This window comes from Vanellus vanellus, assembly GCF_965231255.1.
Source record: "Vanellus vanellus genome assembly, chromosome: 27".
In the NCBI taxonomy this organism is placed as follows: Eukaryota; Metazoa; Chordata; class Aves; order Charadriiformes; family Charadriidae; genus Vanellus; species Vanellus vanellus.
The window spans coordinates 2,038,326-2,058,334 of record NC_138932.1 but is presented as its reverse complement, the minus strand read 5'-3'; the positions used below and the strand labels follow the sequence as shown (position 1 = coordinate 2,058,334).

Genomic DNA, 20,009 nt, shown 5'->3' with positions numbered 1-20,009 from the left:
TACAGCTTCAGCGAACCCGTCGTGAAGCCGGGTGAAACCAGAGATCGCTGCAGCCGGGGATGTGAACAGCAGCCAGGAGACCCCAGCACGCGCTCAGCTGGAAGGACGGCAATTACTTAAGTGCCAAAACGATCGCCCAGAATCCCACAGTCAAGCCTCAAATACCATCAGGATTTAACCGCGGAAGGAGAGATGAGAAGCTACGATGCAGCTTGCAGCACATCTCCCCCCGGGGTCTGGGCATCACCCCACACCTCTGTGCGCGCAGAGCGAGTGCGCCCTTGATTGTCTTTCCTTTCCAGCAAAGGAAAAGGGAAAAATCCGTCCCAAGGTGCTGCCGGTGCCCCCCCTTCCAGAGACGGCTGCGTTGCAGTGACGCTGCCTGCTTTTCCTAAGCTCCCTGGACCCTCTGAACTAGAGTAAAATGCATCTCTTGGTTTAACAAAAAGCTCATCTCCTTGAACTGCTTAAGAAAGGGAAAGTCAAGCGGCAGCAAAAAAAAGCCGTCAAACTTCGAGGGCTCCTCATTACGCGAGCGCGCCGTGCCTGCCCGACTCCTCCCGGGGGCTTCGGATTTTGCAACCAGAGATAAGACCTAAATGAGAGTGCCACCGGGCTCTGCTCGCGCTGCGCAGCTTTCTCCTCAGTCGCTCGTCAGCACCAAGGGGATTAAAAGACTTACCAAAGGAGTGATTGATCACTTCAAACAAGGCGAAGTAGTTTGCGGTAATACTGTCCATTCCGACTTTTGCAGCCACAGCCTAAAGAGCAACCGAAGGGGAAAATGGGGTGAGCAGAACAGGAGGCAGCAGCTGTCTGTCCCGCTCCGGGGCAAGGCTGGCTTCATCCAGCTTATTCCCAAGTATTCGCTAACCCGAGGTGTTAGTCACCACGGAAAACCTGAATTTTACTCTTCCAGTAAAACCAGATGTTTTCTTAAGCAAGACTCCCCTGCTCTCACCTTCCTGTAAACTGCTCTAGATTTTACGTGCCACCATGGCTCACAATGAGGGCATCTTTCCTTCTGATGCCTCCAGCTCCTAACAGAAGAGGCGCGCGCACCTCCCCTAGGAGCGTTCTCCAATGACGCCGCGGTCCTGCACGCTGGTACCACAGCCAAAACTCACAGACCTCGGCGGAGGTGACACGAAGTTCAGCAGGCTGTGCCCCCCCACATCCCATCTGCAGGACTCCGCCGTGCAGATCTGGGGCTCGCGAGGGCCAGCTCTTTCGCAACCCTCGGGGCTCCTTCCCTCGCAGCAACAGTTTTAGTTCCCCTTTCAAAAGGGATCTCCCCCGCGTCATCTTATTGCCCCTTATCCATTCACAGCTTCCACTTTTCCTCCCGCAGCGTCGGCTGAAGTCAGTTGTCCTTAGTTTTCCACTTAAACCTGTCACCTGGCCAGAGGGTTCCCCAAAGGGGGCTCTACCCTGAACATTCAGCTCGCTGTCCCACCACACAGCCCCAGCCCGACTCCTGTGTTGGCCGCAGACAGCTCTTGGCTCCAACTCCTCCACCGCAGCCCCTGCAAGCCACAACACACAATCTGTCTAGTGCTTAGAGCCACCCGCCGGCTTTAAGATATTATCAGTGAAAATTAATTCAGCGATGACTCTTGTCCTTGCAGCCAAGCCTGCCGGCGAAAACGCTGCTTCAGCATGGCGTAAGGCTGGAGCTTTCTCGCGTCCCGGTCCTCTCTGCTACAGCAACCCAGCATCACTGATGCCCACCTGCACTCGAGAGGAGCAAGCGGGTGCCCACGGGGTCTTGGTTAACACAGAAACATGTTAATCTTCCCGTCAGGGCAAGAAAAGAAGGAGCTCACCTGGTACACCTGGTCTGTAGTGCTGTTCTTTTTGACTCTGACTGTCACTGTTGTTATATCTGGTAACGCTACTCGGAGCTCCACGTCTGAGACGCCGTTGTAATTCTGCAGGAGGCAAGAAGAGAGGACAGAAATGCGCGTCACACGAACTGAGCCCTGAGCTCTACAGACTATTTATTGCCTCGCGCTGGCTAATTAGAATGGTCATTTTAATGACCGGCTGGTCTACAAGCCTCAGGAACCCCATTCCAGTCTGCACCGGGGAAATTCGGAAAGCAGGAAGACGCAAGCTCTGCTCCGAGACAGGAAGCTGAGCAAACCGCTTCAGACCACGACGGGGTAGGATTTTCCATCCACGGGTTTGCCAGTGGAGAGCGAGAGAAACGTCTGGGACACAGCAACTTAACTCCCCGTGGAAAGGTTGGAAAAGGAACGGCAGTGGAAGGGCAGACGGCAACTCAAATCTCAGGAGAGAGACAGGCAGACAGACTGGTATTCAGAGCGCCTGTTGCCTTTCTGGCCAAAGGCTGACGAACACAAACAGCTCACAAATGCGAAGCTACTGGGCTGCCACCAGCACAGAAACCAGCAGGGAAGTCGGTGAATGCATTTTCCGCTGGGTCTGCCCTCGCCAGGGTACGTGCACACCTCCGACAGCAGCAGCAAAGCTGCTCTTCGCTGCTGCTACGGAGAAAAGGTTCCCTACGTGCAATGACAGACAGCAAAACGCAGCCTTGATTTTTTTCCTCCCGTGGTTTTCTATTCCACCAACGGAGGCTTTGGCGGGGAACGTCTTTGGTCTCTGATGCGGCTGTACCAAGCGTTTATGGCCTCCGTACCAGGGACGGTCACGGCGGAGCCTCAGCGCTGTCGCCTGCGTGCCTACCTCGTCCGACTCCGACAGGAACTCCTGCATGATGTCGCTCTCCCCAATGACACGTATCGAACACACTGCAGGACAGAGAGCGACGGGGTTAGTGGGGTGCCTGGGGGAAGGGGGAGACCTCCCCTCCCAGCGCCCGCCCAAAGGCGACATGGAAATAACAACTGCCTGTTCCGCAGGCGGCGTGAGACAAAGGTGGTATCTCCACCCCGGAAAAACCTTCTCAAAGCAAACGCTTTCTGGGCTGTATCAGGTGCCCTGGCACGAAGACTGATCCAGCCTGAATCCCTGACAATAGCAAGCGAACAGCGGTGTTGAGTAACTCCCTGAGACATTCCCCGCGGGTGAAATCCAGGCCCCAGGCACACGGCCAACAAGAGGTTTAGACTATACTTAAAAGCGGGCAAGAATTTAATAAATAGTGTTTTCGCCTCTTTAAAAAAAAAAAAAAAGTTATTCCAGAGGGACAAACTATTTGGGAATTTAGATCAAGTTCAGCAAATAATTTGGACCCGAACTGTATCATGTTGCCTCTAAGATGCAACCGGTCTGCCCCTTCCTCCACCAGCTGGTACCCGAGGAAGACAGCGAAGGAGCTGAGCAAGGCAGGGCTGAGATCCCCGTGGGGGGAGGGAGGGAGGGAAACCCTGACCCACATCCGTCCCACGGGGAGAGGGGGCTTCGCTCCCAGACTCTGGGTAAGGGGAGAGGCCGGGAAGCTCCCACAAACTAACTGAGCTGCTTCCAGGCAACTAAGGAAAGAACACAGCACCATGGGACGAGGGGTTGCTGCTCCCCGCATCCCCTCTACGGCCTCTTCGCTGCAAAACGTGGGCTCAGACCTTTCAGCCAGGCACTCTGATACAGAGACAAGGTGCTGTGTTCACTTTCCCATCTTCTGAACTAAAGGAAACTCCCGCTGCCAGCGTCACCGTGCTGATCAGAAAGGACCAAAGCGTTGCGCCGTGAGGAAGCTCAGGTCACTGCGGGCTGAGCTGAGCTCCCCTGACAAGAACGGCCTCCCCGCTCCACGGCTTCCCTCCTCTTCCTCCTCCCCTGCACTCCCTCATCTCCAAGACTACTGGTGAGCAATACGACACTAGAAATAAAAGCTCGTCGCACGTTAAAAAACTAATTATACATTTTGTTATTGGAAGTGCGCTGCAAGCCGGTAACACACACATCATTAACCGTGGCAAGTCTGAGCTCCCTCTCGCCACTTCAGCTGTAAAATCCAACCCAGCTACAAACGAGCTTCTCTCCCTCAAACGAGCTTCTCTCCCTCACAGGTAAACAAATCCCCGTGAAGTTCTGGACCACCCACGGAAGGATGTACCCTGAGGATTTGTTTCCCCGCTTGCGAGGGAGGCGGCGTACAGCTCCCAGCTCAGTACCTTTCTCCAGGTACTCCTCCAGCCCTCGCCGCCGGGCGTCCAGCTGCTGTTCCGACAAAGAGAACGGCCACTTCCCCGGGAGACGTGGAAAAGTGAAGTTGGCAAATTCCCGTTTCAGGTTCTGATGCAGGATGGCAAACTCCCGGTACCGCTTCGAGCAGAGCTGGCGGCCCGCCATGTAAACATTGTAGACCTGCAGGGAGGAGAAGAGGCTCACTGGGGGTAGAACAGCTTTCCAAATCCAAACTGGCGCAGCTCTGCCTTCCCGGACCCACGGGCAGCGCAAGACTGAATAAGGAGAGTTTGAGCTAGAATGAGAAACTGGTACGAGCAGTTAAATAGGCCACGGCCGATCCTTGGAGCTGGGGGATGTCCCCCAGCTACTACCTCCATCCGACAGCAGCAGGATCAGCACGGGCTCAAGGCGCCTTTATACTCCAAAAGGAGAGGGAAAACACCCAAATGCTTTACGGGAGGCACAGAGCCCCAGTGCAGCCATCACGGCGTTCATCTGCATCATCTCCTGCGCACAGGAGGGTCCCCGACACGCACCGGGGAGAAGCAGCATTATGTCTCTTTAGGAGCACTCCACGTTAACGAGTTTCTTTGCTATGAGCGCACTCTTCCAGTTTCATTCTGGACACCGTTAAGGAAATAGGACTCTGGTCCCAAACAGGGGAAACCCGGAGCAGAGCTACGGTGGCAGGACATTTCTCAGCACTGTGATGCTCTGCAGGGAATTCCCTTCCCGTTCATTAACCAGCCGCCTCCATTTTTAAAGCCAATCTGCTCTGTCTTGCAGGCAAGTTAAACAAGCTCTTATCTAGGCACTGCTAATATGCCCTCAGTGATAAGGAGGTCCCAAACAGCAGCGTTACCTTAATTAGCTTCACACAAGGAAAGGGATGCAGCGGGGAACAGCGTAGGTTCGTGCATTTTGATGTTGCACAAGGGAAGTGTTTGCAACCACAGCCCTTCCTCTGCAGGAGAGCATCACCCTCCACCGTCCTCCCGAAGCCAGAGGGCTGACAGAGCACGGAGGAGGGCTCCAGCAAGCGGCACATGCTGAAGACGCACCAAGGGTGGCTTCAGCAGCGTTCGGAAGACTCAAAACCCCAACCTGCTGCCCAGATGAGGGCCCGCAGTGGTCCCAGCTTGCTCCCCCTCCACCTCTGCGCTCCAGACACCTGCCCGACAACCTTCACGAGGGGAAAGCGCTCCACCAAACCCACTGCTTTTTCCTTAAAAAGAAGCAGGCGTTCAACCCTTCCAGCATCACCTCAGGAGAAGGCGCCAGGATGGGGCCAGATCCGAAGAGCAGCAGTTACTGCGGGTCCAGAGAAGAGGCTCCCTTTGATCCCCCCACACCACGCTTCTTTAAGAACCTCCGGGTTCTAGGACCCTTCTTCTCCCACCCCATGCAGCACACCTGAGCCGATGGCGGACCAGATCCGCCAGCGTCCTGCCAGGACTGGGAGAGCAGCGTGCGGGGAGAGCGCGCGCTCCCCGTGAGGCCGCGGATCTACAAGGGTCCCATCTGTCCCCTTCAGAGCCACGCGCCAGGGTGACACGTTGAAGTGACGTGCTTCGCATGGGAGCCTGACTCTTGTGGCGAGCCGAGCGCCGCTGAACCCCCTCTCACACACACGCGGGTTCTGCAGCACTGGTGCTGGTTCGCGTCTTCCTCGGGAAAACGCCTCCATCCTCAGCTGGGAGAGGAAAGAGCAACGAGCCAGTTTGTCATCTGTCTCCTGGAACTTCACACTGCAACGCAATCGTGTCCTGAGGGCGACTGCTCCAGCCCCACTGACCTCCCGATCTGGGAGGGAGAAGGGAGACGGTGTACAGCATAAACCTTCCAGCCACGAGTCAACGCAGCGGGATAACCAAAACGTCCGGTACTCGCCATCTCAGCCCGAGTCCCTCCACCTCATCGTCTGCCCCTACCGAGGGCTGCCCAGTTCCCCGGCTGCAGAAAAACGAAGACAGCACACAGCGCAGATGAAAAACACGGTCTGGACACGGGTAGGACTGCGCTCCTAACAATAAGCAGCTCTTTGCAGGGGGAAGAATGACCGCCCTTGTGGCATGCTTGTCTCTACCAGTCGCGGACTGAACCTGGGAGCCAGCTGGGGTTCGGCTGCAGGCGCTGCCGCTCCTCGCCACAGCTCAGACCCCAGGCACGCTCAGCGCAGCGGCGAGGAGCGGGGTGCTGGAGGACGGGGCGATGGAGACAGACGCTGGGCTTGCAAATTCCGAACACCGCACAGCCAGGCAATGAGGCAGAAGAGCTAAGCAAGGCCCGGCCGACGGAGGAGGTTAAATACACCCCAAACGGTGCAAGAATTCTGCAGACGAGTGTCTTCGTCCAACCCGTTTTGGGTCCTTCTCCAAACATTTCCTTACCAGCCACAGCCATCCCTGATGAGCCAGAATCAACCTTAAGCCTCAGAGGCCGCATCCCTGGCAGGTATTTGGATGACAGATCACACTACCTGGGAAAACGACGGCCATCCTCCTCAGTCAACGCGACAGAAGAGGCAGGGAACCCAAAGGAAAAAGACTTCCTACAGCTATTTCCCCCGACACCCCCTAAAGGGAAAAGGGAGATGGAAGGGAAAAGAAATCCTGTAGATGGGAAGTTATGCTTCAAGACATCTGTTCCCTTTGCTTCTACGTCTACCACAGATGTCCTTAACACTTGGTGTAAAACAGGAGGCACAAATACAGAAGCTTATACGAACAAGATAACTTCCTATTTAATCTTCACAAGAGATCAAGCTACTCCAGACACGTTAACAAAAAGGCTTCCCAGCACATAGGAAACAGCTGTAAAAGAATAACAGTAAGGGTGAGGACAGGCAAGCCTAAGTAAGACAGTGTCAAACCCAGTCAATAATAAATTAACGTGCCGCCATCCTGAAGACAACAAGAGCGTTGCCGCCCATTGTCACTAACAGCACGGAGCACACCAGCTCGGGGCGCAGACGCGTCCTATCTCCAGAAAACACTGTCTGAGCTGATACTAACCACAAACTTCTCGCCGTTTTGCTCCACGTGCTTGTACGTGGGGATGGAGATGGGCACAGCCTGTTTTTCTGTGTAGTCATAGAATGACTGCCCCAAAGAGTCATCACTCGGGTCGAGATTATCCGCCTCGTGGGGAGGCACCGACAGCACTGTCAGAATTAACTCCTTCTCCCCTGCGCGAATCAGGTCCACCACTTGCTTGTGCGTCGCTCCTTCAACATTCACCCCATTCCTGCGAAAGGGAAAGCAGAAAAGCCATGAGCAAGGCAGAGGCGACCGCAGAGCCTTCAAACCACGCCGGGGCCAGCCCAGAGCCCCGTCACACCCCCGCTTCCCTTGAAAACCCCTCCAGCCTCATCTGCTCTGGCTGCTCCAGTCTAAACTTCGCTAATCCTTCCCTATTGATAATTGCTCGGGTCATTAATTATTGAATTATGTTTAATGACTTCAGACACAACTAAAACTTCTTTAAGGCTCATGCACCCCCTTGAATATTTAACGCGAGTTTTGCGGTTTTTACCGTTTCTCAACGGTACGACACGACACGTTCCTTCCCAGCAAGCCAGCCTCTTCCCGGCAGCTGAAGGCAAACGCAGGGAGACCACAGAATTGGGGAAGAAAACACTGAGCACATAACAGATACTACTCTGCTAGGGCAAAGCCCATCTCCTGATCCCCTACAGCTCCAAACCAGAAGTGAATTTCCCTCAACACGAAGGGAAGCATCCAAGTGAAGGAGGAGTAGGCAGGCAAGGAGGCTCGGAGAGCAGAGGTAAGCGATTTCAGAGGCCGGTGCTCCCATCCTCCGAGACACAGCACCCACGAGCACATGGGCTTCCGTGCACCACAAAGGAGACGCACATTTGCTTCCGTTACTTCTAGGCAAACCGCTCTGCCTTGCCCCAGAAGGTCCAGGAGCACCACTACAGCGAGTAACGTGCTTCTGCTTCCTGAATTGGTCCAACCTCATCACAAGAGCTCTTCACAATTACGCCCCAAAAGCCCTCCAGGAGCCCCATGGAAGCTCTGAAGACCCAAGACAGACCCAAGCCACCCCTAGAGCATTCCTGACATTCCTGCTCTCCCTGCCAGCTCAGTTAGCCATCGCTTGGCTCCTCCTTGCCCAGAAGACGCAGACCATACCTTGGCCAGCCAGGAGAGATGCTGGACCTACAACTTGATTTCAAAGCAGAGCGAGCTGTTAGGTTCTCTTCCAAATCTGGAAAAAGACAAGCCTGGTTTTCTTCTTGATAAGAGCTAAACTTAGTAGCGAGTCTCCATAAACTTGCTGTCATCACAAGCGTCTCCATGAAAAGTTTGGTATCCAAAACATTCCCTGTATAAACAGGAACAGGCAGAGCTTCACCCACCGCATTCCCACCAGCCAGCCTGGCCACGCTCTCGCACGGCTGACGGAGAGCCTGTGGATCATCGGAGACGACGGGTCCCTTTCACCTCTGCTTCCCGAGCAGCTGCTTGGGATGAGCCTGGAATGAACCAGCCAAGGAGACTCTCACCACTGCTGAAGCAACACCGGCAACCACGCCACAACCCCAATTCCTCATCACTCACACCTTGGAAACTCTCCACCAGAGCGCCCAGCGTTGCCTTATTCTGCACCGCCAGCTACGGCCGTGACCTGATGCTTCAGAGGAGTGTGAGAGGAAAGCAGCCTGCGCTCTCCCGGCCACGGATCCTGACCAGGCAGGGACAGAAAGGGCTCTCAAATACTCCCTCTGGCAATCAGCTACTCCCTCCTGGAGCCTGGGAACAGACCGTCATCATCTCACTGCCGAAGACGTAGCGCTGGTCACAGAACCATCCCGGCGTGCCTTAAATCAAGCGCAGGATTGAGCTTTCAATCCTCAGCTCTCAAATGAAAGAGAATAGCTCTTACCGCTTCACATCGATCATTTTTTAATTGAACTTTTACTTAGAAGAATCATGCTGGAATGATCTGATCTCGACTTACAAATCTGGGTGAGAGATCCCAGGCTCCGAACCAAGTTCACAAAGCCCCAAGCGGTGCTTGAGAGCCCGAGACAGGGCTTGTGCCTTGCCAAGGGTTGGACAAGAACAATTCCCCCCGCTTGGACGCTATCTGCCATTATGAGCCCTCCTGGAGCTCCCGTACCCAGTCAGGGAAGGGGTAACGAAGCAACCCTGGGAGGCGGGCTCTGTGCGATACGAGTGCTCCAAGAGCTGCGCACAGCCTCTGCACCAAGGAGGACGTTAAGTTCAGGAAGAGGGAAAACCCCCTTCCCACCGACCAGCTCTTCTGCAGGGCAGGAAGGCGGCCTCCAAAGCAGCAAACTGGGTGGCAGAGAGCAGCCCTCGTTACCGAGCCATTAGCCACCGACATCGTCACACGACAGCAACATTTGCCATCGTTCCAGCTGGCCGATGCTCACGTGCTGGTCGCTTACCCCAGATCCCTTCCACCCGCCTCGAATAAACACAGCCCGCAACGGCCGATGGTGCCGCTGCCCAAGTACGATTTTTGGTGGAGGGGGATGAAGAGCCGGATTCCAGGCGTGCGGAGAAAGCTGCTGTTTGCCCACAGCAGGAGGGACAGCAGGCCAAAACGACTCTCCTCCAGTGCGTCCCAGTCCTGCCCTGGAGGGAGAAGGATGAAGGCAGGGGAGCTTAGCCACCATCCCACGCTCGACCTCGAGCCTATCTCCATCCAGAGCCCCCCTCCGGCTGGGAACGGGGGTGTTTGGATGACCCAGACCACAGGACGCGCTGCTTAGGCTGCAAAAGTCAAGGCTGGTTTTTAGTTACACAGCCCCAGCTAGGCTGGAACGAGGTCCTCAGCTTAACTTCCCACCAAAGACCTCGGCCACTGCGCCTTCCCTTCTGCTGGCAGACGGAGAACAAATGCGCTGCCGGCTTCCTCCTCTTCCTCTCCCGCATCCTCCTCAGCTCCCGGTGACTTTTGCTGCCACCCATTTTTCCCCCCAAGCCAACACCGAACCCTGGGAGGCGGCGAGGACAGGACTCCCGATAATAAGACTGCAATGCATCATTTCATTCACAAAAAAAAAACCAACCCGGTAACACCCACTGCCATCTCTCCGCCGCTCCCAGCAGGCTGCTTTCTCAGATCAGACGCTGCTCGAACGGCGGCAGCCCCGCTCGCCCCTCCGCCGCGCAGCGAGGAGCAGCAGTCGGTACTGCAGGCGTGCGGGGCCGGGGGACTCGCACCTTTGCAATAAAGTCACCATAGCAACTCAGCCTGGAATCATCATCCACGAAGAAAGGGAACGGTAAATCATCCGACACAGGCACCCCAGGAGCAGCTGGCGAGGCGAGAGCAGCACTGCTGAACGAGGTGCTGTTTACGCGGCCACAGACGTGCGGGATGCGGGAGCCGAATGCACTTTTCCTGAGACAATGGGATGCGCGGCTACTTCGCTGCTCAAGCTTCTGCCTCCATTTGGAGTCAGGAAAAAAGATCCAGGCGTTACCTTTAGCCTTCCCGCGGACACGCATGGTCCCAGGAGAGGGCTGCTGAGCTGACCGCAGGGCTGGGTCCCTCCATACGTTACAGAAAGCAGATGATGACCAGACCTGATGAATCCTTTCCTCCACCAAGGAGGTACCGCAGACCACTCACGGCTCTCTTCTGCACGGGAAGGGAAACCCAGCAGAACTCTACTCATGGCACGGCAAACTGCTGCGGGATGAAGACCACAGCCAGGCACACACAGCCCCAGCAAGGTCTGCCAGGCTTCAGCAGCACCCGAAGAGCAACTTCCTCTGACAAATCGCTTCTCTCGGCTGTCCACCACCAAACGTGGATGTGGTTAAACCAGCAGCACAAGGTTCTGTCACTGTCTGCTGCAGGATGGTTGGCAAGTCTCCTTCCCTCGACACCCGCCTTCCTCTTTGCCTTGCAAGAAGGTTACCGCAGGGAAAGCTCTGAAGTCGGTGGGTAGAGGTGATGCTGGAGCTGCTCAGTGCGCTGTTGGACAGGGCAACGTGGAGCCTTCTCACGCTGTCCCTCCGGCGAAGGCATCCCCACCTGAACAGGGCTGCAAACACTCTCGCCATCCCACAGGAGCTGGGAAGAAGCTGTTTTCCTCCCGGTGCTGGTAAGGGTCAGCCTCGCTTGACACTGGCCACAACTGAAGGCTCACGTTGGCTGAGCTGAAGACAACATAACCCCAAAACACTCATTTCCACGTCTCTGACGGCGATCGTCGCCCTGCGGCAGAGGGAACACACGCCTGTGCCACAGTCCACAGTCCAGCGCGATGCTGGAGAAGCCTGCCAAGACAGGCTGGGGCTGAGACTCCGGACTGTGACCCCAGGCTGTGCTGCCCGCTGACACCACTGCGCGGGCAGAAGCACTGGCACGCGTGGGGCGAGAGCGGGCACTGCCGGCCTTGGCGCTCGCCCATCGCTACAGGGGAAGCCAAACTCTGGGAATTACAGCAGGTTATGCTTAACAAAAGATCTTTAAGCCTGTGGTTCGGCAAGCTCCTGCCGCAAAAAATACATGCTGGGGGGCAGAGCAGACCGGTGTTTGTTCACCGTAATGAATTTAAAAGCCTCTTCAAGACTGAGTTTCCAAAACAGTAGGCAAAAGGCGGTGAGCAGCGGCTGTGGGCTGGCACGGTACCCTGGGCGAAAGGAGGATGAGCTGCTGAAGCACCCCACTCGCCCCCCCAAACCTGCTCTCCCCGCCAGCGCGGTGCAGAAAACATCTCACTCGCCAGCTGCATTTGAACCTGTGAACGCCTATCGGCAAGTGTTCTCAGCAAGAAGAGGAACCACTGGCAAACACCGGGAGATCCTGAGGACGAAGCATGCACACAAAATCCCCCGTCACGCTGACACTAACGAGCAAGATCCCCAAGACACAGAGAAGAACATTTCACTTCTCCCATTTGTACACCGAATGACTCATTTTCTGCAAAGATTTCTTAAAATCTCCCAGCTATCTGTCTGTCAAGAGATGACAAGGAAATTTACTGCAAGAAAGTCTGCAATAAGCTTCCTGGAGACGAAGACCACGGCCTGCCTTTGTGCTTTGTTCAGGCAAAGCGCTAGCCCAGCCGACAAACCACCCAAGGAAGAACACCCCAGAAACTAATCGAGTCATCTTTAAGGCTTTGCATTTGAGCAGACGAAGCACCTTGAGCCATCCCGTGCTATCAGCAGGGCCACCAGGGCAAAGCCCGGGTCAGAGCTCAGCTCCGCAGTCAAGGCGAGACCAGCAAAACCTGCGTAGAACAAGCACAGCTGCATCGCTCCGGCATCGCACCGCTCTCCCACCCCAGCGTGCCAAAACCAGGTGCTTTGCATCTTCCAGCTCCTGACGTGTGGCTCAAAACACATTTGGCTCCAGCTCTGTCCAGGGCTGTACATTAAGCCCATAAAATTTGTCACCAAGAAGCTCCTGCTTCTTCTGTAACACAGCGGTTCTCACCGATATTCACCTGTGGGAGAGATTTTAAGCGTGGTGCTGAGACAACAGCAGTGGTGACATTACTCTCTGCTCTGAGAAGGGCTGATGAAGGAAGAAGAGGGCTGAAGATGAGATCCAGCAAGAAGGGCACTCACCACAGGGATCAGCGGCCTCCTCGGGAGAGGCTCTGGAAATGAAGATGAACAGCTAATGAGCTTACTGGACACGGCGGTGTGGGACAGCTCCTCCAGGCTCGCCCCAGCAGCTGCACAGACAGGCGCTTCGTGGTCTCCATCCCTCCTCCTTCTCAAACCCAGCTAATGCCAAACACCAAAACAGCTCCACACAATGCCACCAAAAATACCTTATGGGGAGCGTTTGCCAAGGGGCAGCCGCCGGCTCCTTCTACCACTCCTCGGGAGAGCGAGGTATTCGCCTGACCGATCCACAGCAGCTTTAACAGACCCAGCTCCTTGCAGCGTATCCCAGAGGAGCGCTGCATTTCTCCATGGCATGACACACCCCAGACCATTCAGGCTAAACGGTTTCCCTCCGAACTGCTCAGCCCCCAAAAGCCGGACGGCCGTCAGCACAAGCCTTCCGCAAACCGAGCCATCCCAGGGCTGCTCAGCCGAGGCCGAAGCACTGTTTCCCCATTTCTAATCACCCAAAAGAAGGGAAACCAGCCTTCCTCTTTTACAGTTAAGAAATCCAGAGTCTGCCCAATATTATTCCAAAGAGATAAAAGAAAAAAAAAAAACCAGGAAGACATTAACAAGTGCAATTCCAGCGACCTTTCCTATTTCTCTTAGGCGGGAGAGACCAGAAGGCGGCTGGGATAATTACCATTCTCACAGAAGCCTCTTACAACGTTTTAAGGAAGTTTTAACGTGCCTGTGCATATTGACACGCTTTGCTCTGGCAAACAGTGCGACTGCCATTCACCCACTCCAATCATGAGAGCAATGATTCCTCGCAAATTAACACTTCTGAAACACCCTGGAAGAAGACAAAGAATGTTAACATTTCAGAAGGTTAAAAACTAAATACTGCTGAAAAGCAAACAAGTACTGACTCAATAGGTGGAAAGCTATTAGTCTCGCTGAAAAAAGGAATAACATTTTGGACACTTGAGAAACCAAATCTGTATCAAATCCACTCCGGAAACTCAGGAGCGGTTAACTGCGCTCAGCGGCTACACCTGCAAGAGGAGGCACAATCTAGGTCAAGGCCTCCTTGGTTTTCCCTTCCCTGAACTATCAGCAGACCCCCCTGAGAAGACCAGAGACGGACAGGGCTGCTGAACCGCAAGCCCCGCTGCCAGCACGGAGCTGGACTTGTGAGCGTAACCTTTCTGACCAACATCAAAGCAGTGATTCTTATCTGTTCCTCTCGGAGACCCAGATTCTCCTCCGGCTCAGTTCAAGCTGCTGACGACCAAGTTCAAGCCCGTGACAGCAGCTTTGGTTTCCCAGCCAGGCTCTTTCGCAGAGCTTCGAGCAACATCGATGCGCCCCCGAGGACTCTGCAGACCACACGCTGAAAACCACCATCACGAGATGCTCCTCCAGAGATGTCAGCGAAGCGCCCGGCAGCGTCGCGCCCTCCAGCTCTTCGACACAGCATCTCAGTCCAGCAGCAGCCTGGAGTACGGGTGTCCGTGAGGCCTCTCAATGACGTTTTCGGCTGCAGCTCACATTTTGCAAGCACAGGTTTGAACCCCAGTAAAAGGAATCTCTCCCCCTGCCTTATATTTTGTCCATCGCTGCTTCCCCTCTGTTCAGGCTGGTGAACAAGGAAGGGAAACGATGGGCACAGAAAAGCCACCGCAACGCACTGGGCACCAACGTCCCCCACGTCCCCGGCTGCTCTTCCCCATCAGGAGCCATTTCCAGCGAGCCGATGGGGACTGACCCATCTGCTTCGTTATCTTGAGATGAACAAAGCAGGAGCAGAGAGCACAGGTGGCGGAAATGGGTTTAAACTTCTCCAGCTTCAGTCATCGCACCCGTTCGCAGGCACACGTAGAGTTCTGTTTAAATATACTGCAGAAGTGTTAAACCAGGGTAGATAAAAAGGCTCTTGCGTTTATCTAATTGTACGCTTAATGGAAAACCCAGCACACGAGGGTTCTTCATTTACCCACTGCTGTTATCTCTCAAGAAAGAAAAGATACATTTGCAGTTTTTCACTCAAACAGCCAACGCCAGCCTTATTGAGCACACCGAGCACGGGCTGAAAGGCACAATCAGGAGACCCAAATTATTCCCAGTTCTAATCTACAGCCTTAACCGGGTGAATCCACTCCCCCTCCTGCCGAAGCAGCCCTGTTCACAAGAGGGGAAGAGATGCTGACCCGCACTAAAATGCTCTGAAAACGAGCGCAGGTCTGCGAGGGATGGAGCCCGGAAAGGTTGGGGTGAATTCAGGAACGCTACCGAGAAGTCGGTGTGTTTGAGAGGTGAGAGGAGAAAAGACATCTATTGGCAGGGCACGCAGCTGCCATCTCCTTTTTACAGACCATTCCGGACTTTTCCAAAGCAGAACCAGCTTTTTCCGTCCCAAGTCAATACAAAAAATTAGACTTTAGACCAAGAAGAGATAAAGAGTTTAATCACCTTACCCCCCGCGCACCAGGCACAACCCCGCGAGGGTCAGGAAGAAGCCGTCTCCGATGGGGGTTATTCCGTCAAGACCCGTATGGAGGGGCACGGCACCTTCCCTCCACGCAGATGGTGCTGCGACTGTTTCTGATGTTTTTTGGATGCAGGAACGAGTGATGGAGACCACCTCCCTGCTCTGGCGGGGTACGGCTCCCCCCTACTTCGCAATCACACCTAGATTGGACCAGGTTTCCACCACACACAGTTCAATAATATTGAGAACAAATCCCTTCTTTATCTGTTCAATTATTTTTGAGCGAGCTTCCCTGCAAACAGAGCAAACGCTAGTGAGATTTTCTTCCCTGTCAAGATTAGTTATGATTGTCATTCAGGGCGATAATCAAGAACTAAATTAGCTTTCATTGTCTGTCTCCAATGCCCTCAACACCCACAAACACACAACCAGCTAAGAAGATTAGAGAGCACGCCATAGCTATGTTGCAAAACCAGCCTTCGAAAGCAAGAGGCCCGAGCTAGATGCTGGATCCGGGAGCGCGATGCAGCAAAGGATGGCAAGGAAGGACTTTGTAGCAAGGACGGGACTCTAAATAAATCCTTCAGACAACCCCCAAAACATCCTTTGGTTTTAGAGGAGGACTGGGAAGCAGGTTGGGCTCCACCTCGCAGAGGAAAACCACTGCAGCCAGAGCCCTCAGCCGTGCAGGGATGGGAGGTCTCTGGGGCTTCCAGCACCGCGCACCTCCAGAGCGAGCTGGGGAAGGGTCAACAGACCCCACAGACAAGTTATTCCATGTGCTAAATACCCCGTTACTCTGCAGCAACAGCCACGCTAACTCCATCAAGGCCACGCAGTGGAAGAATCCCGTCCCTCTGGCTCTTGATCCAAAAAACTCTTGCCTGGGCCAGTTTGCCGCCAGCTGGAAACAACGCCCCGCTCGGAAATACACCTGACCTGCACGTGCTTTCGGCACTCAAACACGACATGAGCTCTGCAGAGCCGCCGAGCAGCCCGCGGTTCCTCCCGAAGCCCCACCGCCCTGCTCCAGACCCGCAGCCCGGCTTTCCCCACGTTCACCACGACCACCGAAACCCCCATGGGTCCTGCGGGCAGGTGAACCGGGGGCCAGGGCCAGGACGGCCGTGCCGGGGAGGCGGCAGCGGCGGCGGATGGGCCCCCGTGCCTCCCGGGGAACGCCACCCCCACCATTGTGCACAGGGTGCTGCTGTGGAAAGGAAGGGAAATCAGAGCTATTTTTGGAGTCTTGTTTTATTGTTTTCTACTCCAACTCACAACTGTGCTAAGATTTACTTGCAGGAGTTGGATTTTAATAGACCCAGGGAGAATTAGCGTCCTCTTGGCAGAGCACACAGAGACACGGGGTCTTCACGCCACCAAAACGTGGCTGGTACCATGTAATGTCTTTCAGGCCGATTTATGCAGTCAGGTTAACACAAGCGATAGCCGATACTGGAAAAGGGTGAGAGCCAATCTGGCAGTGCTACAAGAAGATATACGGGCAAATTAAAAGCGACTTCTCCCGGGAGATGAGAAATGGCAGATAAAGCAAGAAGAAATCTCCCGTCCTTCGAGCCACAGCTGCTCCCTGAGGGGGAAGCCGGGGGTCCAGAGAGCCACCAGCAAACACCCTCCTGCCCCGTCATTAACCATCATCATCTGCAGGTCTTAACTCTTTCAAACACCGCTGTGGGGTTTGGCAACAGACTAAAGGTCGGGCCCCGGCCGAGACACCGGGGACTGAACCCCCATCCCAGCACCAGCCTCAAAACCTACCTCCAATTTCAAACTCGGCATTTTAAGTGTTTCCCCGCAGCGGGCACAAGGGAGAATTTCAGCTCGGCACCTTGCAACACACACAAAATATTTCCCCTCGATCAGTAAACACTGTTCTTTCTAGCAGATCCTCCAGGTGCAGCACTCACCTCCCGAACTGTTCTTCTGCACAGAAAAATCAAAGCGTAAAGTATTTGGGTCACACGGGAGAGCGCCAAATCCCAACAGCAAGCTTTCTGCAGGGCACGGCCGGCTCTCTAGCCACGGGCTAGTCAGAACAGCTCTTCGCTGCTGGGCCCAAACACACGCTGTTGTCCTTCACACACTGCAGCCTGCAAAGACTGGCAGCAAAGCATTCCTGCTGCTATGAAATCCCTGTAATTAATAAGTAATTGAACTTAACCAACTCAGCATGAAGTACAAATACGTAAGGATCAGGAGGTATCGCACAGCTCAGCATGGGCAGAACCAACCCCAAGAACCACAAGACGAAGGTGAACACGCTGAGAACGATACACCTCGACAGGCGGAGGCTACAGAAAGCCCTCAAGGAGATTTAACTGATGTCCGTCCACAAACATCGGCTCAAAGTTTAAGGGTTGGGTTTTTTGGGGGGGAGGAAGATCAGTTTCAACACAGCTGAAGCATTCCCATGGAAAGATGTTTTCAGGCTCACATTACAATTCTTGCTGTCGACAAAGAGCTGCCGCGCAGCCCTGGACAACCCGAGGTCCCCGTGACCAAGAGGAAGAGCCACCGGGCAGCCGGTCCCTGTCCCTGAGCGTGCGTTTCCATCTCTGATGCCTTCTGCCAAGCCGCACGGCTGCCGGGGGGGAAGGCAGGCCCCCATCCCATCCCAAAGGAGCCCCCTGCCCTGCCCAGGAGGGTCTCCACGTTGAAGACTGAGGGTCCCACTCACTGGAGGAGGGTTCACACCCTCGCACACCTCGTCCCAGCCCACGGGACGGGGGCATCCGTAGCTCACCCAGCCCAGTACCAGTTTCTGCCAGCACATGGGCCCTTCCTCCTGCTCTCCCCCCACAGACTTTCTGGGGTGAGCTCCCCCTCCCTCCCAGCCACCTCCTTTCACATCTCCTAACCTACTTCCCCTCCTTACCAGGGACGTCTCCTGGGAACAGCTTTTCTCTGGGACCTCAGTGCCTCCTCATGCAAATTCCCCATCATGGCAACCCCCTTCCACCAGCCTCTTCCCAGCCAGGGAGGCAGATCTGTGGACGTGGCTCCTACAGATATTTCTGCTGCCTACAAGCCCGTCCTGCTCTCCAATCCAAGGGATGCCCCCCAAAACGAAGGTGGGAGGTAGAATCCCCGTGGGTGAAGGGGACCCCAAGGGAGGGCCTCTTTCCTGCGGCTGCGACCCTCTATCCCTCCACACACCCCAAAAAGAAGGGGATCCTCTAAAGAACCCCCCTAAAAAATGAGTGTCTTGCCTTCCAGGAGATGGAGACTGTGTCCCCCCAACCCCAAAGGGAACCCCTAAATCCCTCAGGCAGGAAGACGTCGGCCCACAACTCCCTGTTGAAAGAGGTACCCTAAAACCCTCAACGTGAGGATGAAGGAAGCCCACACCCCTCTCTGCATAAAGGGGTCCCCGGGGTGAGAGGCTAGCCCACCCCCCTCATAAGGGGTCCCCAAAGCCCCCAGTGAGGGGAGGCCAGCCCCCAGTAAGAGCTCCCAGTGAGAGGAACCTAGCCCAGCTCCTCCCCAGTAAGAAAAGACCTGACCGAGCCCCCTCATCGGGGAGCCCCAAAGCATCTGGGCAGCCCAACACAGCTCCCCGCAGGAGCCTCCCCTGGGGACCCCCCAGAGCCCCCAGCAAGAGAACCAACCAGCCCCCCAAGCCTCCAGCGAGGTCCAGCCGCCCCCAGAAGCCCCCCCGCGGACCTACCAAGGGGCAGCCGCCCTGGACGCCCACTACAAGCTCCCACAAGACCCCTCCGAGCCCCAGCCAGGCTCAGCCCCTCCTCACGACTCCCCCAAAGAGGATCAGCCCCCCCCCATAAGGACGCGCCAATCCGCCAGCGAGGCTCAGCCCCCCCCCCCCCCCGGACACCCCCAAGTCCCAACAACAACCCCATCCCCGGGGCTCAGCCCCCGAGGACTCCCCCAAGCCCCCCCCAAACAGCCGCCCCTCGGGCTCAGCCCTCCCAAGAGCCCCCCGGGGCTCAGCCCCCTCAGGGCTCCCCCACAGCACCCCCCGCGGCTCAGCCCCCTCAGGGCTCCCCCAAGCACCCCCCTAAACCCCCGGACCGCCCCCCCCCCCCAGCGGCGGGGGCGGCGGCGGGGCGGGGGCGGGCACCCCCTGGGCCGGGCAGGGCAGCGGGGCGGCGGCCCCCCCGTACTCACACCTCCAGGATGCGGTCCCCCTTGCGCACCCCGGCGCGGTCGGCCGCCCCGCCGCCCAGCACGGCGCTGACATGCTGCAGCGGGGCGTAGAGCTCGCCGTTGATGCTCCGGAGCTGGCCGCCCTCGCTCACTTGGCCGCGGACGTTGAAGCCGTAGCCGGACTCCGACTTGACGATACGGACGACGCGGGGGCCGCCCGGCCCCCCCGGGGCCCCCTCACCGCCGCCGTTCCGGTGCGGCGCCACCGCCGAGCGCAGCAGCCCTTCGCTCTCCTCGTCCGCCATCTTGGCGAGCAGCGCCCCGCCGGCCCGTCACGCGACCGCCGCCCCGCCGGCTACCGTAGGGCACCGCCCACCCCTCTCGCGAAAGGGGCGACGGGAAATGTAGTCCCGCCCCCTCCTTCCCGCCCCGCGGGCGCGGGGCACGCTGGGAAATGGAGTCCGGCGAGGCGGGAGCGAGGCCTTCTGGGAGCCGTAGTGCCGCGCCGGCGCTGTCACCGTGGCAACGGGGTGAGGGTGGGGGCGCTGTGCCCGGCGGCGCCGCACCGTGATGTCATTGCTGTGACGTCACGAGGCGTCATAAGGCAAACAGGTGGCAGCGAGACCGGGCCACAGGGCCTCACTGCCAGGCCCTGGGGCCCGCAGGCCTCGCCATGGCACCCTGGGGTCTGCAGGCCT

The 20,009-nt window shown here is 56.3% G+C and overlaps 1 protein-coding gene across 2 annotated transcripts in view; it reads right to left on the bottom strand.

The window, feature by feature from the left end:
- Positions 1-19,616, bottom strand: part of SNX27 (sorting nexin 27) — a gene marked incomplete at its 5' end in the record, with an annotated part of 31,635 nt that extends 12,019 nt beyond the window's left edge. For both annotated transcript variants that reach the window (XM_082496281.1, XM_082496282.1), the window contains 6 exons: positions 683-761; positions 1,827-1,931; positions 2,713-2,777; positions 4,104-4,296; positions 7,134-7,365; positions 19,333-19,616. In XM_082496281.1, the coding sequence (XP_082352407.1) occupies positions 683-761; positions 1,827-1,931; positions 2,713-2,777; positions 4,104-4,296; positions 7,134-7,365; positions 19,333-19,616 (958 nt within the window). The remainder of the gene's footprint in view (positions 1-682; positions 762-1,826; positions 1,932-2,712; positions 2,778-4,103; positions 4,297-7,133; positions 7,366-19,332) is intronic.
- Between the last annotated feature and the right edge of the window lie 393 nt (positions 19,617-20,009).